This window comes from Stegastes partitus, unplaced genomic scaffold, assembly GCF_000690725.1.
Source record: "Stegastes partitus isolate 25-593 unplaced genomic scaffold, Stegastes_partitus-1.0.2 Scaffold280, whole genome shotgun sequence".
NCBI classification, from domain to species: Eukaryota; Metazoa; Chordata; class Actinopteri; family Pomacentridae; genus Stegastes; species Stegastes partitus.
In genome coordinates, this window is record NW_007578011.1 from 502,754 (window position 1) to 529,839 (window position 27,086).

General features: G+C 49.1%; 2 protein-coding genes across 4 annotated transcripts; one reads left to right on the plus strand and one right to left on the minus strand.

The window, feature by feature from the left end:
- Positions 1-7,758: 7,758 nt before the first annotated feature.
- On the plus strand, positions 7,759-16,764 carry slc37a4b (solute carrier family 37 member 4b). Of its 3 annotated transcripts, none has more exons than XM_008282650.1 (10): positions 7,759-7,892; positions 8,601-9,023; positions 10,298-10,530; positions 11,704-11,950; positions 12,880-13,032; positions 13,112-13,197; positions 14,072-14,185; positions 14,275-14,340; positions 14,428-14,566; positions 15,818-16,764. In XM_008282650.1, exons 2-10 carry the CDS (start codon positions 8,876-8,878, stop codon positions 15,982-15,984), a joined length of 1,353 nt encoding a protein of 450 aa, XP_008280872.1. In that variant the 5' UTR covers positions 7,759-7,892; positions 8,601-8,875; the 3' UTR covers positions 15,985-16,764. The 3 variants fall into 3 exon arrangements, with proteins under 3 accessions (XP_008280872.1, XP_008280873.1, XP_008280871.1); XM_008282651.1 differs by lacking the exon at positions 7,759-7,892 and adding an exon at positions 8,364-8,480; XM_008282649.1 differs by lacking the exon at positions 7,759-7,892 and having other exon boundaries at positions 8,501-9,023.
- A 4,005-nt stretch (positions 16,765-20,769) lies between these two features.
- LOC103357898 (non-histone chromosomal protein HMG-14B-like) lies at positions 20,770-23,871 on the minus strand. The gene is made up of 6 exons (XM_008282652.1): positions 23,734-23,871; positions 22,368-22,391; positions 22,174-22,203; positions 22,040-22,081; positions 21,841-21,948; positions 20,770-21,765 (listed from the first exon to the last, which is right to left on the minus strand). Exons 1-6 carry the CDS (start codon positions 23,749-23,751, stop codon positions 21,718-21,720), a joined length of 270 nt encoding a protein of 89 aa, XP_008280874.1. The 5' UTR covers positions 23,752-23,871; the 3' UTR covers positions 20,770-21,717.
- Positions 23,872-27,086: the final 3,215 nt, after the last annotated feature.

Consider the following 27,086-nt stretch of genomic DNA (forward strand, 5'->3'; position numbering starts at 1 on the left):
GATTCAGTGCTGCTGGTTGTTGTTTCAGATCTTCCCTGCAGATGTGGGAGTGCTGTCCTCTGACCTAGCTCTTAGAAAGAAGTAAATAAATGCATTTTGTCAGGCTATTTGTTGGCCCATGCTGCTCTGCAGAGGGCAGTGTCCGTCTGCTGTGCAGTCACTGGTTCTGACTGAAGCAGCTCCGTTGGACAGAAGTCTTGTGCAGACATCTTTAGCATCATAGTGCTGCTGTATGATGGTGGAAGCCTTGTTTAATTAAAGGGCACCAATGTAGACTGAAATGCAAGCCTGCTTTCCATGTGAGTTTTTGGGTGAAGGGGAAAGTCTTCTCTCTCGTGCATCGTCTATAAACGTGAGCTGCTGGTCCAACGCTGACGGCTTTCATTTGTCAGGTTTAACAAACGGGACATTCACCCTCTCATGTTGGAGTCAACACTGCTAACACGCTGGCCGTACGACGGCGTGAAGCGTAGCCGGCCGGTGTGACATTTAAACTGGCCTCCTGTTTGATCAGTGTCATGGCCGGCTGTGGTTCAGTCATTCTGTCAGCGTGTCGTCCTGCTTCACACACAGCGGTTTGGTTCTTTATGATTATTAAACTGGGAAAGAGCTGCTCCCATATACGTTTCACTGAGACTGATGGCTTTATAAATGGTGAGCTCCAGAGCACATTTTGGCAGCCTAACATTATAAGAGACGATTGTGAATGATGCTTTGTGAAGAGGTGGGCCTGCATGTGTCGTGTCGATTTCTAGAGAAAGCTCCTCCATCCTGCGTTATTACTGCTGCTGTCCTTCACTCCCACTGCGCTTCACTCTCATGACTTCTGTATTCTCCTAAAACGCACATCATTTCTGTGCTAGCCTGTGATTTTGCTGCATAACTTAACAATGGTTACCTAATTTGTGATGACGCAGCGATCCAGCCGGTCCAGTCCAATCAGAATTGCGCTGCTTGCTGGATTATAAGAGAAAACAAATTACTTATCAACAGTCCGGCACACGCAGCTTTAATGATGACTGACAGCCACATTCAGCACAGACAGAGCTTGTAGTCGTACAGGTGGGTGCTGCACCTCTGTGACCACCTGTCCCCACGCCGTCGGTGCTTCTGCTGTATGGAGCTACACCTTCCAGGGTTTCATAGCTCAGCAGTCGACCACCAAGACGATCAACAATCCAAACGGCCGGTCAGCATGCGCGCATCAACCAGTTATCCACACGCTGCAGATCCTCAAACTCTGTCTTGTAGCTGTTGGGAGAAATTTACATTTTTATTAAATTTCCATCTTTACCTGCGTTTCTCACCTCAGCACCTGTGATCTGCTTCCCGGCCTCCCGTCGCTCTCTGCCCTGCGGCTCAGGTGCTGCAGTGGAGGAGCTGCCTTTGACAGATAAACGTCATGCAGAGCATCGATTGCACAGTTAGCGCCTTTGATGCAGAGAGGGGTTTTAGTTTTTAAATATTTTATGGATGCATAGACTTTTTTTTTCTTCTTCAATGAATGCAAATATATTTGCATAGATTCACGCGTGGACACGTCTAACCCACACCAGCCTATTTACATATGCATCGTGTGTGTTCTCATCTTCTTGCTGTGTAAATTTAACTTTTATCTTCATCCCTGTTCACCTGAAATCTCATTAAACTGAAAGAAAACAGAAAGATCTGAGAACAAGCGGCATTTCCTGGACAGTGTGACTGAGAGGCCAGCGGTGGAGCTGGATGTTCACCTGTAAGCACCAAGAGAAGCCACCAGACAGGAGAAGGTGGAGGATGGGGATTTGTAATGACCTGCCAGGTCTCCAGCAGCAGGGGCTGAGTTTGATGCATTAATTGCGATGTGAAGCTAATTTCTGCCCTGTGGCCGTCCCCCCTGCTGGGAAGCCATGATTGCAGTTGGTAGGAGTCAAATGAACAAGCTGGGAAACTTTCCTTCTCTCTTTGTGGTTCATCTGAACGGCTGCAATGTCCTACTCATTATTTCTGTCCTCTCTCGTGCTCAAGTCTCTGTGCTGCTGAAAGGAGTTTACAAAAGACAGACATCCAGCTGGTTAGTGAAGCTGAATCACACACAACATGTCTTTTATAACTAACACTCACAGTCCTATTAAAAAACACCAGCGAGTCCCTCAGAGGAGTTGGTCATCGTCTGTGGTGGTTCTTAGCTCTGAACTACGGTGGACCTGATGTACACAACGCTCTGCCAGACTTTAGAAACCAGAAGATGCAGCAGCATGTCACGACCACAGAGAAGAACACAAACATGTCAGAAACAGAAAGCAGCAGCTTTGTACAAAGCATCAGAACAGAACAAATCCAGGGTCACAGAGGACGATGGCACCACCTGACGACCAGAGCAGCCTTCAGCAGCAACACTTCAACCTTTAGTCCAGTTTAAACGGGTGACTTATATGAACAGGGAAAGAATCAAACCGTGTTCTGCACCAGGCTGTGGCAGCAGTCAGGAACGATGAGCCCGGGTCAGGACTGGACCTGCTGTCATATCAGTGAAAGCAGCATATGTAGAACAGTGCTATGAGACAGATTAGTGTACACACAACGTACAAATCCTGCATTTCAGGATGCTGATGACTCCCATTATCAGCACAACCCACTGTTGGGTCAGAACTATATCATACTGACCCGGAGCGGCTCCATTAGTTCGTACTAAATGGCAGCGTTGGGTCAGTGGGGGGTCAGTGGGGGGTCCACTGTCCACGCTGACCATTGGTTTTAAACAGCCTGAGAATGAAGACCACAGCTCCTACTGGCCTCCATAGAGCTGGGAGAAATTAAACTATGTACGCCTCCTCTGTCATTTGGGAGCAAATTAATCTTTAATTCATTCCACAATACAGTTATGAGGCTTTCTCCTGAATAATTTACCAGCAGGCAGAGGTATGTATGTAGGTTGCGCCACAACAGCAGTGTTCAAACGCTCGCGGCTCCCTGTTGACCAGCATATAAATAGTGTATGTCCTGAGTTTTCTGAGGAGTCAGCTTTGTGTTTTTAGTGCTGTAAACTTGTTCTCCCTCCGGACACTGCAGGCTGTCACTCTCAGCAGTAATCAATGCTTCCAGTCTGCCGGAGACACGAGAGAAGATGGATGTTCTGTGGAAAAGTCAAAGTGATCCTGTCATTACGTTCATGTGAATACTGACGTCAGACAGTGTGGCTCAGGCCAGAACATTAAAACCACCTGCCTGATGACGTGGAGATCCTCTGAAGCAGCTCCGGCCCATCAGGCGGGGACGTGGAGTCTGGAACTGGTTCCCCATGAATCAGGCATCCAGCAGCTGCTCAGTGGTTGGACTGGACTGTGGTCTCTTTGTCATGTTCCTCGAGCTGCTCCTGAGCTGTGTGGCAGGTTGTTCTGCAGGAGGAGGTCTTCTTCCCCGTCAGTAATGTTTAGGAGCACGTCAGGACCCGAGGCTTCTCAGCAGAAGCCTGCAGCCACATGATGGATGCAGCCTCGTGTTCAGTGGTCAGTCATTGCCAGAGCAGAGTCCCTCATGGTGGTGTTGTGACTATAGTTCCTACCTGATCTGAATGTGTGTGCTCAGTGCAGCAGACAGTGTGATGCTGGAACGCTTACATCGGCTCGTTCAGCTTTGCATGCAGTGAGTCCTGGACTGGACGTTGTGGGGAATCAGTCACATATCGCTCTGTCCAGCTCAGCTGTTGTTCCTACAAACAGTCCTTTTATTTTAGGGATTCTCACCAAAGTTCTAACTCAGAATGCGTGCTGTGGGATGGAGGGTTTCTAACACTAGTGACTGGACTAGAAGGAGAACACTGGACTAGAACAAGTGTTTTTGCGATCCAACACTGTGCCTCCAAACATGACCAGATGTGAGTGCTGCTGTCAGGGCTGGACACTGACCCGGTAGATCTACTGAAGAACTCACTGCTGGATGTTGTTTGAATGTAGTGACCAGTGACCATCATCTACATGTTAAATGCAGTCGTGTGTGTTCAGGGTGTAAGAACACAATAAAATGAGACAGAAGGACTGCGTGGCGACGTGCTGCCTTCTGTCAGGTCAGTCCTGCCTGATTAGAAACATCTTATTAGTCTGAGCAGAGTTAAAGCAGCAGGTTGTGGGAGGTAGTCTCAGTGTTTAACTCTCACTGCTTTACTGTAAGCTCACCGAGGCACATTAATAACACAGATTAGTGTGAAGACAGCAGAAGGAAACGCTGAGAGAATGTAAGCACAGTGATTCACAAACACTTGTTCTGCTAAATAACACATTAAAATGTACAAGAAATCCACCCACACATCCGCTCAAACGGCCGTGTTGCTTTAGCGCCATCTGTTGGCCAGAAGGCCGTCGGGGCCCGTCGGTGTGGAGACACAACCACAGACCAGACCTCCACCTGTACACAAACACACCTGGTCGTGTGTTATGCTGCTGATCAGACCGCCGTTACAGGTGGAGTTTCTTTAAATCATGGACTTTTATATCCTCCCTGAAGTTTATTTCTAATCCTCCCCTTTTCTTTTTCTTTCACCTGGAACTTCCTCCCCGTATGAGAGCCACAGACTCGTTAACCACTAACGCCTGTGTGGGAGGAACACGCCTCCAGTCCGTGGATCGTCTCTAATTAATTGGTTCTTATGTTTATGTTTGACATCACTCATGGAGGATGTGTTTGAGTCACACGGCTGGAGCACATACGAGAAGCAGCAGAACCCAGCAGGCTCTTCACACCAGCTCTCAGGCTGTTTGTGGTGTATTCCAGCAACCAGTGTGTGGCGCCGAACCCCTCAGCCCGGGCCTGGTCTTTGACATGTCCACCTTTAAAACAAACATCTTCAAAGTCAGTCAGGAACAGCTTCACACAGCGACTGTGGTCTGAACGGATACGACACACGAGAAGTCTTCTCCAGTCAAACCAGTAAACAACGTCCTCCCAGCATGAATGTTGCTGAGCCTGTTTCAGGAACTCTGCAAATACCTGATTGGACACAGAGCACCTGCTGCAGCCTGTCCAGGCTCAGCAGAACCCACCGGCCTCTGCAGTGAAGGAGCCCAGCTCTGCACAAGTCTACAGACAGCTGGTCCTGGTGCACGGACCTCCAGGGGGTACGGGTTAACCCCTTACCATGGACTGCACCCAGTGTGTGTGTGTGTGTGTGTGTGTGTAGTGTGTGTGTGTGTGTGTGTGTGTGTGTGTGTGTGTGTGTGTGTAGTGTGTGTAGTGTAGTCTGTGTGTGTGTGTGTGTGTGTGTGTAGTGTGATAAATTAAAATGTCCCTACAAATGAGCCTGAACAGTTTTCTCCGTGACCTTTGGTAACCTTGTAGTTATTGACGACTCTCTGTCATGAGTGTGTTTGTCCTGCGGTGTGAAGCAGGTTGTGGGTTCTCTCTGTGGGAGAACAGCGTCTCACAACAGAACATCTTACAAATCTTTCATGGATTAGTTTTTTAACAGGTTGCATGTTGGCTTTAGTCACTTTTCCTGTGTGGGAACTGAGTGTGTGCTACTGATGGGGTAGCAGGGCAACAGCATCAGGGCAGAGTGCTGCTCACGTCTCCACCATGACACCACACAATGAACCGTTAGTGTGTGTGTGTGTGTGTGTGTGCTGCACGGCGCTGTGGACGGAGGGATTCGGTTCAATAGTAGACGTCTATCTGGAGAAACCAAATGATGATATAATTATGTTTGAAGTTTGTTTAGTTTTGTCAGAGCAGCAGCAGCAGAAGGATCTGGTTCAGGCTTTCAACAGGCTGGCTGTCTGGAGGCTCTGCTCATCGCCGCCTCGCTGCAGCTAACTGGGTTTAACACAGTATCAGTGGTTTCATCCCGTTTCCATCAAATGTTTCCTAAATGGTGAACTAGTCCTTTAAATCCAGCAGCACTCATGATGCTTTTTGCTGCTCAGGGACGTCCACGTATCAACAGTTGTTCTTCCAGGACTTCGCTGCTCGCCACAGGGTCCACTGGGGCCCAACAAGCTGCACAGCACTGCTTCAGTTTAGGGCCGGCTGCTTCCACATGGACACACTTTCATGTTTGTCCTCAGCATCTTTGTTTGTTAATCGTTCTTCATGAGACGAGCCCCAGATGCTGCGTAGCGACGACTCCCCACACAGGACACGGCGCTGGTCCTCACCCATTTCAGCTTTGAGTGGCCTGCTTGTGAAGGTGGACCAATGAGCTGGCAGTGATAACGGGAAGCTGTGGCGCTCACTGGGTCTGTGTGTGGTGAGCTGTGTAGCTTTAAAACAAACAAGGTTGCTGTAGCTGCTGCCCACACGGCGCCAAAACGTTTCAGAGCGTTAATTCTACCTTCATTAAAAAAACCCACAATGTTATAACGCAGTCATGTTTCACTCTCTCCAGGAACGCCTGGTTTCCTTGTTTTGATGTGTTTTGAACTGACTTTGCTCAGGTGTGACCACAGCGGGCCTCCCAGTCCTGCTGGGCCAGTGGTTCTGGTCCTGCAGGCTGCTGAGTGATGACAAACTCAGCTAACATGAAACAGAGCTGGAAGGCTGAAGAGCCCGTTGTTCTTAACATACAGTCTATAGTTTGGTCTTCATGATCCTACATCTGTCGCTGTTCTGTTGCACGTCTGCCCGTCCTGTCAGAACCGCCCTCCTCAGGTGGTCTTCTGCTGGTTTTTCCTTTTAAAGCTTTTATTGGAGAAGGATTTTAATTCAGAGGCTGCAGGTGGATCAGTGGTCAGCACTGTGGCCTCACAGCTAGAAGGTCGCTGGTTCGCATCCCGGTGAGGACACCCGGGATCTTCCTGCGTGGAGTCTCCATGTTCTCCCCGTGCAGCGTGGGTTCTCTCCGGGTTCTCCGGCTTCCTCCCACAGTCCAGAAACATGCTGAGGTTAATTGGTGATTGTAAATTGTCCGTAGGTGTGAATGTGAGTGTGCTTGGTTGTCTGTCTCTAAGTGTAGCCCTGTGATAGACTGGTTACCTGTCCAGGTGAACCTGCCTTCACCCTGAGTCAGCTGGGATAGACTCCAGCCCCCCATGACCCTGGTGAGGATGAAGGTGTAGAGATGATGGATGGATGGAACTTATTTGAGTCCTAATCAAGGATGAAAAGAGGGAGTGTATGTTGTGGGTAAATGTGTGAAGCTCTTCTAAGAATCTCATAAACTTCAGTGCATTAGTAAAAACCAGTGGGTTCCAGTCTGTGGCTGGTGAACTCCAGCAGAACATCAGTTTGGACTCTAGTCGGTCCGTTCTTAGCAGTTCTACCACAAGAGACGTTTCTGTTGTAAACTTCTCACAGACAGCAAAGATTTGTTCAAGTTTCCTTCTGACCCTGTGCAGAGGCCCAGAGTTGGACCAGAACATGCTTCACCGTGTCCACCTGGGCTGAGCCGCTCCAACAGTCCACACCTGCATGTGGACTACTTTCACTTTAAACTATAACCTTTAGCTGTACTTTTACTTCAGGGGGTTTCTGAATGCAGGACCTTTACTGGGAGGATTTTTAGAGAAAGTCTTAGTTTTCAGACGTCCTGCTGCAGCCTCGCGCCGCCACAGGAGGGCAGCAGGGAGCAGCAGGGCTGAATGGGGAGATTTATTGCACAATAGAAGGTCAGCTCCGCCGTATTCAGCTGCAGGCCCAGCTGATTCTAAAACATGCAAGATCCTGAGCTTGACCATGTGGTGACCAGCGACGACCTTAAATCTGGAGTTTGGCGGCGCGAGCTCTGACCTCCGCCGGAGAGCTGCCGCCACGTGGCCGCTTCACATGCACGAGTGTGTGTGTGTGCGTGTGTGTGTGTGTGCGCGCCACGGTGGCTGTGACCCCCTTCCCCGTCTCTCACGGGGACGCGCCCATAGAGCTGCAGATGCGTGAACGCGCCTCGTCCTGTAGCATGGATGCGATCAGCGGAGGGACGATGGAAGGTAACGGGGTAACGGGGTAACGGGCATTTCCTCGGTGAGCGTAGCAGCCAGACGGAGAACCGGAGCAGCAGCTGCATCACGGCGTCGCTTTATGGCAGCATTAGTCGGGCTGAGAGGTTCTGAACGCAGAAATCAGTTCGCCACGACCCGGTGCTGTTAGCAGGGCTGCTGTCGGTCCAGTGTTAAATAATCCCTCAGAGCGCGGTCACAATATCAGTCAATGTGAAGCTAACAGAAGTTGCTGGCTGTCTGTAAATGATCCTTTTGGGCCATGTAAGGGCCTCACGTCCTGCAGCTCTAAAATAAAAGGCTGTGCTGCGTTCAGGCTCCCTGACAGCTGATATTTTTAGTGCTGCTGAGCGGAGACTGCAGCCACTTAAAGGGGCAGCTTGACATTCACATGGCAGCCTTGTAATAAAGAGAAACACAGAAGAAGCTGAGCTGCAGGTCCAACATGTCACTCTATCCTGAAACAGCACCTGGTGATGTAACCGGGTCTGGGTCCACCGGCCGGCACCATCACCAGCCCCAACATGGAGAAAGGCTTGACAGGAAGGAGGGTAGCCCCAGATAGTGTTACAGCCAGCGGTCCGCTCCAGCAGGGTGTCATTCAGCCGTCCTTCATCTGCTCAATCACTGCATCAAACTTGTGCAGTTCTGACGTGACCCGGTGTGACCAGCTGGTGCTTGTGTTGTTCTCACTTTCAGGTCGGTGTGAGGTTTCCTCCCTCTGCCCTCAGTTCTAGGATCAGCAGCCTCACAGCGAGCCGGGCCTCCAGCCTGCAGGACGTTTGCTCCAAACACTGCTTCCATGGACAGAACCTCCCCCGCCGGGCCGTGCTGCATCTTCTGTCATCCCTCCCACTGCAGACAACTTGCCTGATGATGCCCACTTCTGACTGGCTGTAATCTAGAGGCCAGAGGACCCAGACACGAGACCCCGCTGAACATAGAAATCAGTTTTTGTTGGATCACCTGCGACCATGGCGGCGGCAGGCTACGGCTACTACCGCGTGGTCATCTTCATCTGCATGTTCATCGGCTACTCGCTGTACTTCTTCAACAGGAAGACCTTCTCCTTCGTCATGCCCTCTGTGATGGAGGAGGTGGAGCTGGACAAAGATGACTTGGGTAAGAAAGAAGCACTGACTGAATGTTTGTTTGACTTCAAGGGAAACTCTGTGCAGTCGTCCTTTAATCTGTTGCTCGTCTGAAATGCCCAGATATGACACAGCTTGTTCACCCGAACCCGTGTTGTTCTGTCAGCTGAGATGTGGTTTTATCCCTCCTCCGTCTGATAATAAACCAGCTCTGTGGAGTGTTTGTTAGGCTGCTGCTACGCCCAGCACATACCTCCTGAAGTCCTGACCTCAGGGTGGGCGAGACCCTGACCTGGTGGCTCAAGAGGAATGAGCAGCCGAGGGCAGCTGCTGGACACAGTCCACCTGTAGCCCGACACAGTCCACCTGTAGCCCGACACAGTCCACCTGTAGCCCAACACAGGAGGAGGTTACAGCAGCTCTGTCACACGAGCTAAATGTTAGCATGCTCACAATAATAACAGGCTTATGTTCAGAAAGTGTTTATTTACTCTCACCATCGTAGTTTAACATACTGACATCAACCATTTAACGCTAAGCTGGCTGATCAGTGTCTGACGTATTTACATGCTGTGATGTTGGAAAGCCCAGTGGAGGGTTCATGCTCTGCAGGCCGTCATCGTGTCTCGATCCACTCGTCAAGTGGTTTCACTAAAGGTCCAACATGTCCGCCTCATGATGGGTAAAGTCACCGAAGTCAGTCACGTTCACCTTCTGGGGACCACGACAAAGCTTCATGCTGATCTAACAGCAGACAGGAGGTGTCTCAGTCTGAGCTGGACCCTCTGTTGTAAACCACTGATGACAGCAGCTGCTTGGTCTTCAGCTGTTTGCTATGTGGGTCCAAACTTTAACCAATAGTCAGCTACATTATTAATAACTAATCGATTAATCGTCAATAAGAATGAAACACAGTGAACCTGTTGTCATGAAGCTTGTGACCAACAGCTCGTACCGTTAGCTGTGGTAGCTGCTCCGGTGTTGGAGGTGTCCCGGTAAACTCTGACCTGTCATTGATCTGCAGTCCGACCTGGTTCATGGGTCGCTGCAGCATCAAACACAGCAATCCAGCTGCAGGTCTGCATCTCATGAAAGCGTAAGAAGCTCCACCTGGTTGCACAGCCGCTGCTGTACTAAACGTTTACTGACATGCACATCCCTGGTCTTCTGCATTATCTGTTAGTAACAGCTAACAGGTCGACATAAACATCTCCAGTTGGCATGTAGGCTAAGCTAGCAGCAGCCCGTGTCTCTTAGGACAGTTTGTGTTTGTGCATTGCTTTGACCTTCGTTGTATCTCTGCAGGTCTGATCACCAGCAGCCAGACCATGGCCTACGCCATCAGTAAGTTCATCAGCGGCGTGCTGTCCGATCAGATCAGCGCCCGCTGGCTCTTCTCCATCGGCCTCTTCGTGGTCGGAGGCATCAACGTGGTCTTCTCCTGGTGCTCCACTGTGTCCATGTTCTCTCTGCTCTGGTTCATCAACGGTCTGGGACAAGGCTGTGGCTGGCCCCCCTGTGGGAAGGTGCTGCGCAAGGTAGTACCGCCGTCATGCAGCAGATCCCTGACCCAGCGTACGGTTGTCAGCATGCAGGCTGCTGGTGGTGCTGTGGTCAGTGTGGGCAGCCAGTGGAGCTGTGTCGCTCCGGCCTGGACACCACCTGCTGCCTGACATACTGTGTGTCTGCACTCTGACAGAACTTGCACCTGTCTGTTAGTTGCACTCAGAGGAATCCTGTTCCTGCTGCCCTTTGGGACGGAGGTCACTCCGTCTGACTGGAGGAGCCATCGGCCAGCCGTACGAGACGCTGATTAGACGAGCCAAGAGTAGTAATGCCGGTGGCGGTAGTGGTTTGAGAAATTAAGGGATTAGCTAATAATCTGTCAGGTCTCATATATAAATAGCTGTGGGATTTGCTTTGAGTGCATTCTGGGATCATTGAGGTGTTAGTGCAGTGAATGGTGTGAACTGTAAGAGCTGCTTTCAGCGTTCATATCTCTGAGCAAACCCTCCTGCCTTCTTCTCTAAGACAGCCGGAGGCTTCTCAGAAGCTGCCTTAAAGGTGGCAGTGTTCAGACGCGGGGCAATAAATAGGCTTTGTCATGTGTCCAGGGAGCAGCGCGAGATCAGATTACAGGAGAATGTATTTATAGAGGATTCTCATCAGAGCTTTTAAAAGAAAGGAGCAACTTTGAGCAAAGGAGCTTCCTTTCTCCAGAACCTGTAACAGCTCAGAATCTGTCCTGCAGCTGAATCGACGTCCACACGGCGTTGATCAACACGCTGCTAAATCCGCCTTAACTGGACTCTCAGGTTACTGGTTCCTGTGGTGGGGACGCTGTGTGAGGAATGTTTATGGCCGTGTTCAGATGGATTACCTCATGAGGCCGTGGGCCTCTGGTGCCATTTCTCTAGAAGCAGTTGAATTAAAAACAATACAAATCTGAGCAGTGTTGCACTTTTTAAAGAGAAAGTCTGTTTATTAGAGGGTCCGATTATCATAGGATTTCTGGTTCTGTGTCCTGAAAGTCCCCTTAAAGAGAACCGACCCATGTGCAGCAGCATGTTTAGGATCTGTGGGTTGAAGTCAACAATATGTGCAACATGTTCTGGTTACAAGTGAAGACTGATCTGCATGCTCTGATTCTGTTTGCAGTCGAGGATGTCAGAGACGTTGACTGTTGTTTTGTCCTGTCTCTCTCCACTCAGTGGTACGAGCCCTCCCAGTTTGGGACATGGTGGTCTGTGCTGTCCTGCAGCATGAACCTGGCTGGGAGTCTGGGCCCGATCCTGGTCACGGTGCTGCTGCAGTACTACGACTGGAGGACCATCCTGACCATGTCGGGCGTGTTCTGTGCTGCCTTCTCCTTTGTTTGTTTGGTGTTTGTGAAGAATGAGCCGACGGATGTGGGTCTGCCCAGCGTCGAGGCAGCAGCCAAGAAAGGGGTGAAGAAAGGTGAGCCGAGCACCCAGTGGAGACCCACTTCTGGTACCGCTGCACATGTTCAGCATGCTGGTCACTTGGTGATGTATTAGTCCTCATTGTGTTATAGCGTTCCAACAGCGTTACTGCGTACACGTGTGATATCTGTGAGTAGGTTCTGCTTGTATGACACACGTCTGGTAACTGGAACATGTGTCCTAAGAGGGCAGCGTCTGAAAGCACGCTCTGTTTACCAGACAGCTCACTGCCTCTGCTGTCAGACACTTTATCTGAATGCACCCTGCTGTGTCCTCAACAAGTCCACAAAGGAACCAAAGTGGCACGAACACATGTTGATGATTGGTTAGTGTCTGAAAGCTGCACGTCCTGCTCACTGTCCATAGATACTAGTGAATGGTTCACACATTAATAAGTAGGACCAATCAAAGGCTAAAACAGAACCAGAGCAGCTCATGAGCTAACGTGAAGTCTGTCACCTTGTTTCCAGCGTAACTGTGGTGACGCATCGCAGGATTTCCAGAGCTGACTGTCCTCCTAAATACAGTCACTGAGCCAGTCGCACAACTCTTTGGGCAGAGATAAGATCACAGATTTCAGCTTCTTCCTCCAATTAGGAGTCAGAATTAGGGCCATGGAGATGCAGCCCAGATCTCTACTTACTGTCACCAGAAGATGGCAGCATGGGTCGCTGGGTGCTGCCAGACTTTATAGGAGTTTGTATCAGATCGATGCAGTGATGTGCATAAAGCTGGACCTAGTTCAGAACTGATGAATGTACACAGTATAATAAGATCAGTGAATGTAGATGGGACTTGGTCACGCCGTGTGACAGGCATGCTGGAGAACATGAAGCTGAGATAGTTTTGCAGTACATGCATGACTGTGATTATCCTGCACACACACAACAGGTCTGTTGTTAATGTGGGTTTTTGTGACACCAGGTAACGGTGAGAGCACCCTGAGCGAGTTCCTCCTCTCTCCCTTCCTGTGGGTGCTGTCTCTGGGGTACTTGGTGGTGTTCGGAGTGAAGACGGCAGCCACCGACTGGGGACAGCTGTTCCTCATGCAGGAGAAAGGCCAGACCGTTCTCATGGGTATGCATTTAAAGTGGTGCTTCTCACTTGGCTGTGGTATCATGGTTACAGGTGCTGACATCGGCTGTGTTGCTAACAGGCAGTACCTACATGAGTGCCTTGGAGGTGGGAGGTTTTGTGGGCAGCCTTGCAGCAGGCTTCATCTCAGACAGAGCTGTAGCTCGGGTGAGTACCAACAAGGACGGGGGTCAGGCGCAGTCCGGCCACCGGGAAGTTTGGGCCAATGTCTTTTTCCTAACCACGGCGTTCATAGTCTGCCTATGTACAGGTACTCTGTCGGCCATGTTGGCTGCAGTGACACGGCCAGTGACATCTGTAGTAGCAGCTAGCATCTGAAAGTCTCTGGGACTCAGGCCAAAGTACTGGCCAAAGAGAAAACCCACAGCTGACGGTGCAGGGAAGGTACCAAGCAAAGGAAAAGGCTTCGCTGGCTGCAGCTACAGAGTGTGTTAGGATCCAGGAGTCATTCAAGCCGTCTACAGGAGGCAGCATCCAGACGTAGGAACATCAGAGATGAGCGAGCGGGGAGCAGGAGCTTTACATGACTTACAAGCTGCTAAATGAACTGATCAGATGTTTCTGTCGACCTTGGGTTAGGGCTAGGTTCCCACTGCAGGTGTGACTGTTAGACAAACGTTAGAGAAGCATACGCTGAAATGGTTGTCAACCTTCACTGCAAGTGGGTAAAGTAAGCATTTAAATGAGAAAATGTTCTTTTACTCATCAGTTGGTGTGTGCTTTAGACAGAGTCAGTAAGATGTACGGTGACCTGCCCAGCAGGAACCGTGACTCGTTCAGAACCAGACAATCTACGTAGCTCTGAGCAGAAAGGGAATAATGGAGGAGGAGGGGGCAGGAACCAGCACCGGTCCAATAGAGGTGCACTGCTCAGTGTTATTGTGTGACTGTAAAGTAAATAAGAGCTCAATCAGAGATCCACAAACATGTTGTCTCAGCTGGAACTTGGTGACTCAAACTGTGGCTGCTGTTTGTTGGATATCTTTTCAGTCTTAAAGGTTCTCTCTTTGCCTTTCTCTAGCAAGGCCTGGGCACCCACGGTAACCCTCGCCATGGCCTGCTCATTGCCATGATGGCTGGCATGTATGTGTCCATGTACCTCTTCAGAGTGACCATCACCCCTGAGGTCCCCCAGGTAGCTTGGCTCCATGGCCGGTCGAATATCTGTCAAATGTTCATGTTGCTGGTTCTGAAAGTCTTATACGAGCTCATGTCTTTGCTCAGGAGGCTCCTCTTTGGGTCCAAGTCATTCATCCTGTGTCTGTCCTCATCGGGGTGTCAGAGAAAGAGGTCAGAGCTCAGAAATGCTTTGGTTAACGTGGACAACACAACAGAATGTCATCAGAAAGCCTTCCTGAACATCTGTTTTCTCCACAGATTTGGATCCTGCTCCTCGGCGCTGCGTTTGGATTTTCTTCTTACGGACCAATTGCCTTGTTTGGGGTGATAGCCAGTGAAAGTGCTCCTTCAAACTTCTGTGGAACTTCTCATGCTGTTGTAGCTCTGATGGCTAACGGTGAGCTTCAGTGTCATGTGACCAGCAGAAATGCCCTATCGTCGTGTTTCAGCACTGACATGTGTCCCAGCCAGTAATAATTTACTAACGATGTAATACAGTTTGCACTTCCCCTGATGGGAAATGTGATGAAGCCCCACGCTGTAGGAGCTCCATCAGTGGAGGGCTGTAGCTGCTCCTGCGTGGTAGCTGTTTTCTTTCACTAGTGGTGCTTGGCTGGCTGTCTGAGGTGAACTTGGTGCGTCTATGTACACGTTACATGTTATTTCAAATATAATGGCAACGTCGAAAAAAATGTGACCTTGAGTTCGATCTTAAAATATCACCCAAGGTCAGCGTTCCCTCCCCGGTGGAGGCCTGTAGGTGGGTTCTGATACAAACAGTGGGTCCATCCTGCACCACTTTCAAAATGTGTGACCTCGAGTTTGACCTTGAATTATCATCCAAGGTCAGATGTAGCATCAACGGAAAGCCCCAGCGCGGCCGCTCGTCTGCACCAGATACCATAAATCTACCTTCCACCATTTTGATGGTGGTCAGCGTTTTTAAGACCTCCAGCCGAGATAGTTTCGCACCGATTGAGCCCAAAATCCGGTCGTTCTGAGGAGAGGCCACTCCCAGCTCACCTGTAAACCATCAACTCATTAGACCTCAGCGCTCGAATGAGATGCTCCACATACGGGACCGATTGCTCTGTGGTTAGGGTTCAGGTTAGGGTTCAGGTTAGGGGTCGGGTTTTTGGAATTATGTCAGCTTGACATTGAAAGTGACATAAAACACCTTTATGACCAGCTGGATGTGTGTCATACGGGCTGATGTAGGTCTTCTGAATGCTTCTAATGCTTTTATTGCATTGTGGTTGTTTTCATGAGAAACTTTTCTAACATCAGGGAGAAAGTGAAGGTTTAGTGATGTTTAGGTCCCTGTCCTCGGTAGGTCTACGCTTCACCCAAACAGTGCAAGCCACAGTGTGAAGAGCTGTGGACTGTAAATGAACACCGTATTACAACATCAGTCAGAAGTATTACCTGATCAGGTTTGAGAAACAAGATGACCCGCCTGAATGGCATCACATCACCAGTACCGTGCTCTGACCACATCAGTCAGCAGCGTTTGTCAGAGTTACTAGACTTTAGCTTTTATCACATTCCTGGTCACGGTAAGTACAAATGTTGTTACGTTTTCAGTGAATCCTGTCGTGAACGGCTGCTACACCTTCCTGTGCCTAAACCAGCTTTCTGTCTGTCGCAGTGGGGGCCTTCATGGCGGGGCTTCCCTTCAGCACCATTGCCAAGCAGCACAGCTGGGACATGGCCTTCTGGGTGGCCGAGGTGGTCATGGCCGTCGCTACTGTCGGGTTCTTCCTGGTGCGGAACATGCGCACCAAAATGGGACGGATTGCTGAGAAAACGGACTAAAGTGTCTTGTAGAAACGAGCCCGGTGTCGGTGTCCTGCTGGTGACTCAACAGATGGTGTTCTTGCACTTTTGATGGCTGAATACTGCACATTATTACAACTCCAGTTCGACCAAACACAACGACAAACGGACTAATAGGAGGACATGTAGACACTCAGGGTGGGTAAATCATCTTAAATTCACAGTCAGTTAACCACACACAGCTTTAGTCTTCACATGCAGTCACATTTCGTTGCTCTATGACGACTGTATACACAAACATGAAGGTCTTTAAGTCTGTAGGAGGATTTTCTCGTGTCCGTGCTGCTCGTTGCATCCTCACTTCTGTTGAACTTAATGAATGTTTACTGAACAGTCTGTATTTTCTAGGATCCTTGTCTATTAGCACAAACGTGTTAGCATGTTCCAGCATTCTTGTCACTAATACCTCAAGTATTTTTAAAATCCTGTAAGGCGCATTGTTTCGTGATTAGAGAATGTGCTATTTTTCTACACACTCGGATGCTAAATGATACAGAATAATGGTTTCGTGCATTCTTCGTAGGCCTTTCTGATCCCACATGTTTCTATTGACTGACTGATTAAACAGCAGCTGATAATGTCGCTGCCACTGTAGTTGTGAAAAGCACTTCCAGCAGCAGATTGTTCTCTGACACGTCTGTCATCTGTCAGCTCTGACGTTAAGGAGTCTGCAGTAGCCTGTACCATTTGGGTACATCTGTGTCTTACTGGACTTGTACAATGGACTCTCCAGAATCTAATAAATCTGAATCTACTGAGTTTTTTTTGGCTTGTTTTGTTTTGTGAATGGGCTTTGGTTGAACTTTGTTTCTGCAGTTCTGCTGTCAGCTCAGAAGATGCCATGAATCACCCTGAAGATGCAAAACCCCCTGAAAGCTGCTCGCATCACGCCACACTTGTGTTTTCTTTATTTTCAGCCAGTCTTACGGTGAGACTGGTACGTCCATACGTGGGGCATTATTAGGATCCCTAACTGTCATCATGTCTAATGCGACTCCATTGGAAGCAAAACCCTGTTGGTTGATCCAAAGCTAGCATGAGCTTCAGCAGTCTGACGCACAGATCCAGTGGACTGCCTTCCAGAGTTTTAGCACAAAAGTTCATTAATAATGATGATTATTATTATTATTATACTGCTGCCACCATGCTGGCTGGTAGGTTTGGTGTTCTTGCGGTTAAAGGCCTCACCTTGTCTCCTCCAAACATATTGCTGGCCACTGAGGCCAAGTTAAACAGAACCTTCCTCCAGGAGGCCTTTCCTTCACCCATGTGATCAGCAGAAGCCTTCAGTGGAGCCTGAAGCTGTAAATCCAGAGGAAGGTCCTTCTTGCATGGCAGGCTCTCAGCTCATGGCTCTGCTGCCGGTGGACACTGTGGTCCAGCAGCTTCTCATTCATTGCAGTCCTGCTTTGTGGTGATTCTTGTTTGACTCTCGACCATCCTGACGGACCGTCTGTCTGGAGCAGGTGATGGTTTGTGTTTTCTTCCTGATCTTGTCATGTTCTGTGCACTTTATACTTACAAGCAGTTGTCTGCACAGATGATTTTGCCTCTGAAATGGCTCCAAATGACTTTCCTGACTGGTTGAAGTCTATGATTTGCTTTTTCAGCTCTGTGCTGAGCTCCTCAGAGCCCGGCTGTGTCAAAGGAGTGCTATTCAAATGAAGCTCAGAGGAGTCAATCAGCAATGTTTTAAAAATGTCCTGAAACGTCTACAAAAGAACCCAAATGCATGATTGGTTTTTGTGACCAGTGTGTACGTGTTTCAGTGATTTCCTCATAGAAAGTGATGAGTTACAGGAGTCAGTGGAAACATGATGTACGTGGTCTTTACAAGCTGCTGTTCTGTCACATTAAAGTGTTCAGATTTACTGTATTAAAACCCCACAGCAGGAAGCCAATGCAGTACACGTCAGTACAGCTTTCATTAGTGAGATTCAGATCTTTTCTTCTTTTATTTTCCAAACTCGGTCGTCTTCAGTGTGGAGGACACTACTGTCCATGCAGTTCTGCAGAGATGTTCTGTCACTCTTCAGACACTAGTTGTTCAGCTGCTCTTTGCTGGGAGGCTTGTGTTGCTCCACCTTTCCCTTTAAAACACCCCAGAGGTGTTCTATTGGATTAAAGTCAGCCGATATACTCGTCCAGGTCAAAGCCAGGTCAGTTTTGACAGCGTGCTGTCGTTCACTATCATTAGCTTTCACCCGTTCTCAGAATACATCATAAAGAAGGACACACATGAAGGAACCTCGTTAGAACCCAGGGTAACGCTACACGTCATCAGTTCAGACACATCAGAGTTCAGATGTACTTCTATGTATTTACAGGGAATGCTGACGGCGGTTCGTTTCTTTCTGATGATGCTCTGAAAATAACAGAATTTATGAAAAACGAAGTTACTCTTGTGCCAGGAATTAGAAAACTGCAGCTACGTAAGACATATGTGGAACATTTATGTATTTAGTGTTGATATTGATTGATTGGAGAATAAATGGGATGCTTAAAATAAGGACAAGCCTTCGCCCCCGGTGGACCAGCGGTTAGCACTGTCGCCTCACAGAAGGTCCGAGAAGGACCTTGGTTTGAATCTCAGCCCAGGATCTTCCTGCGTGGAGTCTCCATGTTCTCCCCGTGCAGTGTGGGTTCTCTCCGGGTTCTCCGGCTTCCTTCCACAGTCCAGAAACATGCTGAGGTTAATTGGTGATTGTAAATTGTCCGTAGGTGTGAATGTGAGTGTGCTTGGTTGTCTGTCTCTAAGTGTAGCCCTGTGATAGACTGGTTACCTGTCCAGGTGAACCTGCCTTCACCCTGAGTCAGCTGGGATAGACTCCGCCCCCCATGACCCTGGTGAGGATGAAGGTGTTGAGATGATGGATGGATGGTGTGGACATCCTGGACTAACATGGAGACCTTGTTCTGTACCTGTTATAGTCCTGTTTGCACATCAGCTTAGAGGAATCTGAACTCCATTCATTCATTTCTGTTGGATTAAGGTTCACTCCCTTTATACTTCTTCGTCCCTCTTTGTTAGAACAGCTGACTTTGGGCTCCGGGTTGTTGTCCTGCTGTGGGACCTGCTGTCTCCATTCAGTCAGATGTTGTCCCTCATGGGTTTGGCTCATATCATCCAGAATTTTATCTTCTATCCCAGATGCAGTGGAACAGGTCAAAACCATGATGGCAGCACCATCATGCTTCACAGCTGGGATGAATTTTTTGCCCTTTTTCTTAATAAAATAGGATCCCTGCTCATACCTGCTCACACCCCATTGGGTGACTGTAGTTCAGCTTCCAGTCCAGCAGCTTCACTGGTATGAAATATGGGACCATTTCCCTCAATATGTGAATGACCAAGTTTCACATGTTTTGTCTTTTCTGTGTAACTGGTTTGTCTTCATCTGCTTTAAGCACTTGAATGAACATTAGATGATGTTTTAGGAGGTATCAGCGCCACTGGATGGTCACCTCCAGCTCCAGCATGTTGAACAAAGACAGAAGAAATAATACATATGTAGGGCTTTAGATGTCTCTCCTCCATGGTTGGGAGAAGGCTTTGGACGGGTTAAGAAATAACATCAATGATTGAATAACGTGGATTTCAAGTGACACGGTCACGTGTTCGCGTGCTCGGTGTTCATTGGCTGAAGGCGGTTAGACCCGTCGCCAGAAACAAAGGCTTTGCTGGTTACAGGGTTGAACTCTGAATGAAACAAAGACGTACTGAGCGTGTTCTTAACGCAGCCTGAGAAGCTCTGGCCCGGTTCACCGGGACGCAGATTACCGACAATCCACCGCGCTGCCGTCCCCTTGTTCTCTCCGCGGACCAATCACAGCGGAGCCGCCGGGCGACGTGCTGCGTCCCAGTTACGTCAGGACGCACACGATCGGTTTGTTTACCAACACCGGGGCGACATGTCGTCCTGATAACCGGAGGATGTGAAAACAGAACCGGGTCCAGGCAGGCAGCAGCTGGCCGAGCTGCGGGAAGCTGTCCATGGTGCTGAAAGCTGCTGTTAGTGGGACCGCGCTGAAGAGCAGCCTGCTGGAGACAGGACCGGTTCTGTCCATGTCTGTCCTCCCCGAACACTGATAAAGCTCAGACTGGACCGGTCCTGTCTGGAAGCTCCTCTGTATCTGTGAGGTATGTTCACCAGGCCCACATCTGGGGGCAGACTGTAGGAGAGAGGTCCGAACTGGGGCCAGACGGTGACATGGAGCCACAGGACCACGGGCTGGACCTGGTGGAGGATGGGTTCTCTGAGGGGCTGTGGCCCGGTGCTGTACTACTGCAGGTTCCTAGCCGTGGTATGGGATCATTAGTGAAGGATGCTGTAGTTTCTTAACCTTAATATTTCATTTAATCAGGTCACTTAGGATTTATTACTGTAGAGCCTGAACAGCAATATTTAACCCACTCAAGTCAGTTCACTGTCTTCATATTTAAACCTGAGTATATTTAAAATGCAGATCATACTGGTTTGTACTGGGGGCACTTTGGCTCAGCAGCTGTTCCTGCAGAAAGGCTGCATCAATACCTGTAGCCTGACTTTAAGGAGCTTTTTTAAAATCTCAACCAAAATGCACATTTTGAAAAGGTGAGGTTTAGACATTTTGTCAGAATGTTGAATGATCTGATATCCTGGTCTGAAATGAGATCTAAGTTGTTTTTTTATCAGTTTAATGTGTTCAAAGCGTCCTGATCTGAATGCTCTCCAGACGGACCTTCACCAGCAGTCCTGACTTTCCAGAATGAGACAGCAGAGCAACTACCAACGGAGTTTTATTGGTTTGTTGATAACAATCATTACACAGGTACATCTATAAACAAAAAGAAACTGCACACTTGTACTTGATACAGATACCTAAAACCCACATGAATATTGCTACTGCTGGTATGCATTTGACATTTCAAATAAATGTACAGTTTGTCTGTCGGCCTTTAGGAAGCCGCTCTCAACAGTTTGTTTTTCATGGTTACATACCTCATTAGCTTGGCTAACAAAACAAATTCCATTTTTACCATCCTTACAATGTACCATTACACACTGCATATAGAAAGATTGAAAACCCTTTTCACAGCAGCTATACAAATTTATTGCAATGCTATCACAGAACAGAGACACAACCAACACACGCGATGCACAGTTCTGAAAGGGAGAGCTCCAGTACGAGGGACTTTAGGTTTATTGATCAGATTTGTTAAGAAAACTGCATGAGTACAAGAGTTAACAAAGAGGAACAAAGCTTACAAACATTCTAAAACACTGTTTTTCATTATAAACAATAAAACAATGAGTTGCCCGGTGACTTTGTCCGTCCCACCCCAGATTACACACACTGTCCCTTATAAAGCATATGGAATGTAATCCACGCAGGCAAACAAGCGGTTGTTTCCCAGCTCCTGTGAACGTCATGCTTGCGTGTTGACACAGTAACCTGTCCCAAACCCTCCCCTCCTTCACATTTAAAACTGAAATTAAATCCACTGACAGTAACGACAATGACCGCAAATTTCATGGCGATGCAAAATTGTGGGATGTGATGAACTTCCCGTCTCCAAATTGACTTTTTTCTTTCATTAAAAAAAAGTGTTCTCTACAATCAAACTACTAAAAAACCTGTATTTAGAAAATAGTTGATAAAAATATTCCCCTGAATTGTACAAGAAAAGAGGTACAGGGAGCACTGGTACAAGACGTGGCTGGAGATGTGTTATTCTGCTGCCTCGTCTTTTTGTTCAGCTCCGTCTGTAGCGGGTGCCTGGAAGGTAACAGTCAGTCAAGCTTCCACCAAGGACAGAAATGTTGTGTTTGAACATGATAGCAGCACTCTTACCTCCTCCTCAGCTTTGGCTTCGCCATTCTCAGCAGGGGCCTCTGGCGCTTTCTCCTCAGGCTTGGCCTTCTCCACCTCCTTAGCTTTCTTAGGCTTAGCAGGTCCCTTCTGCAAACAGAAACATGAACCACATCAGCAACCAGCAGCTACCAGTTGGGACGACTGCCTCTAATCAGAAGTGCTCAAAATAAGGCCCTACCTTTGGCTTGGGTTTGGCCTCTGCCTTTGGAGGTGCGGGTCTCTGTGAGGTAAGAAAAACATCAATGTCAGCACCAAGGATGCAGTGAACAGCATGCATGATGTGTGGGACAGGCTGGGCTTTGTCGTACTCACATCTTTCAACCTGAGAGATCTCCTCTTGGGCTGCAGAGACAGAGAGAGCAGACAAGGTGATTACTTTTATTATTCAGCCCCTGGCTCTGGTGGTGGGCTGCTACTGACCCCTGGTGGGTGTGCACACCATCACTGTTTGTTATTTTTGAACACAAGACATCCCACAAAAATATAAAGTTCTAACATGTACTTACTGCTGAGTCGCCTCCTGAATTTGCCTGGGGAGAAAAACACAAAAGAGAAGATGAGGTGAAGAGAAGTGATGCCTGCTGGGGTAACTGGTGGTGGGATGGGGAAGGGGCTTCAGGATTAGTTATGTAACTCCAAAGTGGGCGTTTCCAGGCAGAATGTGAACCTATGGCTGCACACCGAGCTTCACCTGTGATGTGTGTGCCACCAGGCTGTGATGGGATCCTAACTGTCACCGTGGATCCCAGCGCGGGACCCGCTCGGTGCATTTAAACATTAAAGATCAGCGGTTTGTTTACAGCTGCACACGTCACGTGTTACCTAGCAACACATCGGCGCCGCTCCTTGAGGAGCCACACGTGCACGCGCAGGAACAACAAACAAGCGGAGCAGCCTCTGACACGCTGGACGACACCAGCCGGAGCGTGGCGGTGCTGCGGGACCATAACGTCGTGGAACCGGCGTCACGTGGTGCTGCTGGTGCTCTCCGCTCCTGCTAGTGGTCCGCCTGCTGTGGGACTCCGGTGGAGGAGGGGGCGGCTCCGCCTCCTCACGACACATCCATTCATTGGTAATAAACGGGACCGCCAGTGTCCGGAGAAACCCGAGCGAGCGACTCCGTGTTCCCGCCATGAATTTGAAAAGAGTCACTCCGAGCTGCTGCCTGTCGGTGCAGAATCTCCCAGAACCCCAGCAACAGGAGCAGCGCTGTGCTGACGGAGGCTCGCCATTGCATAACCTCCGAGCGGCCCGAGCCGCCGGTACCGCGGCTCCGCGCCTCCCGCCACCGCGCTCTCACCGCTGAAAATGAGCGCGCTCACGTATTAACGCGCACACGCACGCCAGCTTTCTGAAGAACGTCGTTAATTAAAGCACATTAAGTGGTTTTTGTTCACCGAGGAAACCGCAAACAGCACCAACCACAGCAGAACCCACAGAACCGGCAGATCCCGCCCAGTAACGCGCTGTGAGTGGATCTGAGAGAAACTTCAGCACCAGCGTGACGAGCCGCACAAAACAATCGATCTGCCGCCAACTTTCTCCGCACAAACCCGTCCAGCGACCCACGACGACCCGCTTTGTCCAAGAGTAGGGGTTCGAGCTCACACGGCCGAGCCGGGTTCAGAACAACACAATACCACAACAACAACAGCAAAGCACCGGGCACAAAGATAAGCAGCGCACGACAGAGAGGCAGCAGAACCAGCACCTGACCCAATCACAGCACACAGCAGCCTCCAGCTGAACTCTGCTCAGCAGCCTGACATCCGCTCACTGGACGGACCGAGCTCCGGCGAACCGTCCAGCAAGCTGCAGCCGTGGTTCTACACACTGTATCACTGAATGCATGAAAGACATCGGCCTACTCACTGTGTTCCGTTTAGGCATGGCTGGTCTGTGTGGGGCGCTTAGTACAGAGAAGAACCGAGCTAAGTGACACAATACAGGCTAGAGGAGAGTTCGGGACAGCGCGGTGCCAGAACAGCTCAGCGCAGCCAGACCTTAATGTTCCATTGGAAGGAGAACTAGCTGAAACCGGATTGGATTCTCCCCCTCCTCCCTCCCCCCCATTCAAACCGTTATAGTTCCTGCATGATTGACGGCGCCGCGCCCCGCCCCCGCTGCCCGCTGATTGGCCGCCGCTGTGGTCAGCGACACGATTTCAAATCTGGACTCTTACCTGTGTGGATACGTCACACGTCAATCAAGAAATATGGCGAGCTATTTGTCTGTGTGTGCAGCCATCTGCTATAACAAGGCGAGATGGTCATTAAAGCTGCTCTCCGCTGCGCCCGGACGCGCTTTTGTCTCCCCGCCCCGGTCCTTCACCTTGACACGTCCCACAGTTTTATCTTATGCACGTCTATGAGCGGGTTGTGATGAGCAGAACATGTGCTGCAGGCAGGAGATGGCAGAGGGGTGTGTGCTCCAGTCTTTGTAATTTAGCTTTGGGAAAATGGCGACAGGATGCGCTCCTCTCGTGTGTGTGTGTGTGTGTGTGTGTGTGTGTGTGTGTGCGCGTGCTCCTGTGCAGCCTCCTCCCGGTTCGGTCCTTTGGCCCGTTGTGTCCAAACATGACTTCAGTGGAAACAAGTGCGTTGGTTGTGTGTTGAAGTCATTTGACAGGTGGAGCTGCAGCCTGCAGATGGAGCAGAACCTCCAGTGATGGGATTTCTGTCCAAGCCGCTGAATATTTATCTGTGTTTCTCTTTATTTAGAATTTTGCTGGAAGAGTTGACAAAGATTATAGTAAACAATAATAACTCGTATTGTTTCTAGTCTCATGAGAAGTTGGAATCGTGTTTGAAGCTCAGCTCAGCCGTGTGTCCGTCTGAGTTTCCATCAGATTAGAAACTACAGCCAACAAAAACCCTTCACATCTGTCTCCACTAGAAGAAATGGAAGTCTTACAGTTTTTAATGTTCCTGCATAAAATCCTGTTTTAGAAAGAAATAGATCTCATTTTATTAGATTATTTGATTTATCTCATTAAAGGAACAACATGCACTCAGCAGTGTGTTGGTTTACAGGAGAAGATGCTACACACACGTAGTTTATATATATATATGAAAATATGTAATTTGTTGGTCTTTAGCAGTTTCTTCCGATTCATTAGAGACTTGCCAGACAGTTTACTGTAAAGGAAATTAAATAAGGCTTTTTATGACAAGCAAAACAACTGGAAAGAAATCCCCGGTTTGGCTTTGTGTCAGTCTCAGTCATCCTGCTACCACTGGGCCAGATACTTTAAAATAATTCCACTCAGTGACACACAGACGAGGCACAATTTAACCAGAAACCAACATGGAGTCTTAGGAAGGTGTTGGGCCACCACGTGCTGCCAGGACGGCTTTAATGCACCTTGGCATTGGTTCCCCAAGTCTCTGGTCTTCTGCTGGAGGGATCAACACTGTTCTTCTAAAAGGTATTCCCTCATTTCGTGTTGTGCTGGTGGTGCTGGAGGGCGCCGGGTCATACGTCCGTCTAACATCTCCCAAAGCTGCTGAGATCTGGTGGCTTTCATTTGATACACATCAGTTTCTTGAAACCTTTCAGTGACCTCTGAGGTCCGATGGATGGAGGCATTGTCTTCCTGGAAGCGAGCTCTCCCATCAGGACAGAAATGTTTTATCATCGTATAACGGTGGTCGCTCAGTACAACTTATATTGATTTGCACCAACCCTTCCCTCTAAGGTGAAGGATGATTCTTCTGACCATACCGCCTGTTTCCCCTCATCTCTGGAGACCAGTGCCGGTGGTTTCTGCACCTCTGAGCTCTAACATGTGCATTCATCTTCGTAATGAGGGACTGGAGCCCTGTTATTGAAAAAGGTGTCACCAGAAAGTTCAGGCTGCCAATAAAAACCAAACAACAGAACCTGGTGTTAATACAGCTGCCATCCCTGTTGTATGTGCAGCGACGCACCTCTCCCAACACTCAGCCTGCAAAGCCTGGAATGCTCCCTGGAAGTCTGTAAAGTTATCAAGGACCATCTGCACTGACCACTGAGTCACCTGAAGTGTGTCACAACGGCAACCTTTCAACTGGATTTTATGTTGGGTTAGAGACGGAGTCGAGAGCTGAATCCAGTGAGCAGGGCGAGAGGGAGGTGAGGACTTTCCTGTGGTGACTGCAGGCTGGTGTGGACTCACCACCCAGTGCACTGGAGCACCTGCATGCTGTCGCACCACAGTTCAGGTCACCAAAGGTCTCCCTCAGCACCTCAGAGTTACATTAGGACCCTCCTGTGACAGTCCAGCTGCTCCTGGTGCTTTCCTGGTCTTATCAGCGCCTGGCCTGCTCTTGGAAGCTGAGGCGTCTTCCACAGTGAAAACTGTCGGTTCCTGTCTGTGTGGTTGCTGCAGGCCAAACCCGTTACCAGGGATGGTCCTTGACATGAAGGTGGTGTCAGGACTGCAGGCTGACACAGACTGTGACTGTGGTGGTGCTGAGCAGCAGGGGAGAGGTGGCCAGGCTGGTTCAGTATCAGGGCGAGCTGATCAGCAGACCAGTGGTGCATCCTCTGATCAGTCCCTCTTGGTTTCCTGCAGTAGCTGCTGGGAGCTGGAGCTCCAAGGCCAACCACACTACAAGCCACAGTGCACCAGCCAGCAGTGTAATCTTCTCAGAAGAAGTGTGTTTTATTTGAGGGGAAACTGTGTGCGCTCTATTATAACCCAGAGTCCACTGCATTGTTATTGGAGTTCTATGTGTGGTGTAGCAGCAATAAAGTCTTCAGACTGTGCTTCAGATTACTGTGTGTGTGTGTGTGTGTGTGTGTGTGTGTGTGTGTGTGTGTGTGTGTGAGAGAACCCACAGTAACAGCCTCCTGCTACGATGATGTTTTTTCTCCTCTGCTTCACTCTGTGGTGAAGCCACACATGGGCTCCTATCAGTGGTAGAAGTGGTGGTACTGAGGCAGCTCTGGGGGCTTTTTGGACTCATAGACGTGAGCAGATCGACAGTTTTGTGTGATTTGTTTTGATTGTTCCGATAATGTCAAGCAAAGAGGCAGTGAGTTTGAAGGTGGGCCTCCAAGTCCATCCACAGGTGCACCTCCAGTCTGACAGAAGCTTCTGAAGCAAGACACAAGTTCCTGGAACCATCCAGACTGTTTCAAGGCACACTGAGCTGAGTTCTGAAACAAACTGAAGTGTGATTTATTTCATTCAAAGCGTATCGTCTGTAAGCCAATGCTGGAAGAATGACTGGCATAAGGTC

Coding starts and splice junctions, on each gene's coding strand:
- slc37a4b (XM_008282650.1), top strand. CDS start 8,876: ATGGCGGCGGCAGGCTACGGCTACTACCGCGTGGTCATCTTCATCTGC. Junction 9,024..10,297: donor GCTGGACAAAGATGACTTGG/GTAAGAAAGAAG, acceptor GTATCTCTGCAG/GTCTGATCACCAGCAGCCAG. Junction 13,033..13,111: donor AGGCCAGACCGTTCTCATGG/GTATGCATTTAA, acceptor TGTTGCTAACAG/GCAGTACCTACATGAGTGCC.
- LOC103357898 (XM_008282652.1), bottom strand. Junction 22,082..22,173: donor GATCTCTCAGGTTGAAAGAT/GTGAGTACGACA, acceptor CTTACCTCACAG/AGACCCGCACCTCCAAAGGC. Junction 21,949..22,039: donor AGGCCAAACCCAAGCCAAAG/GTAGGGCCTTAT, acceptor TTCTGTTTGCAG/AAGGGACCTGCTAAGCCTAA.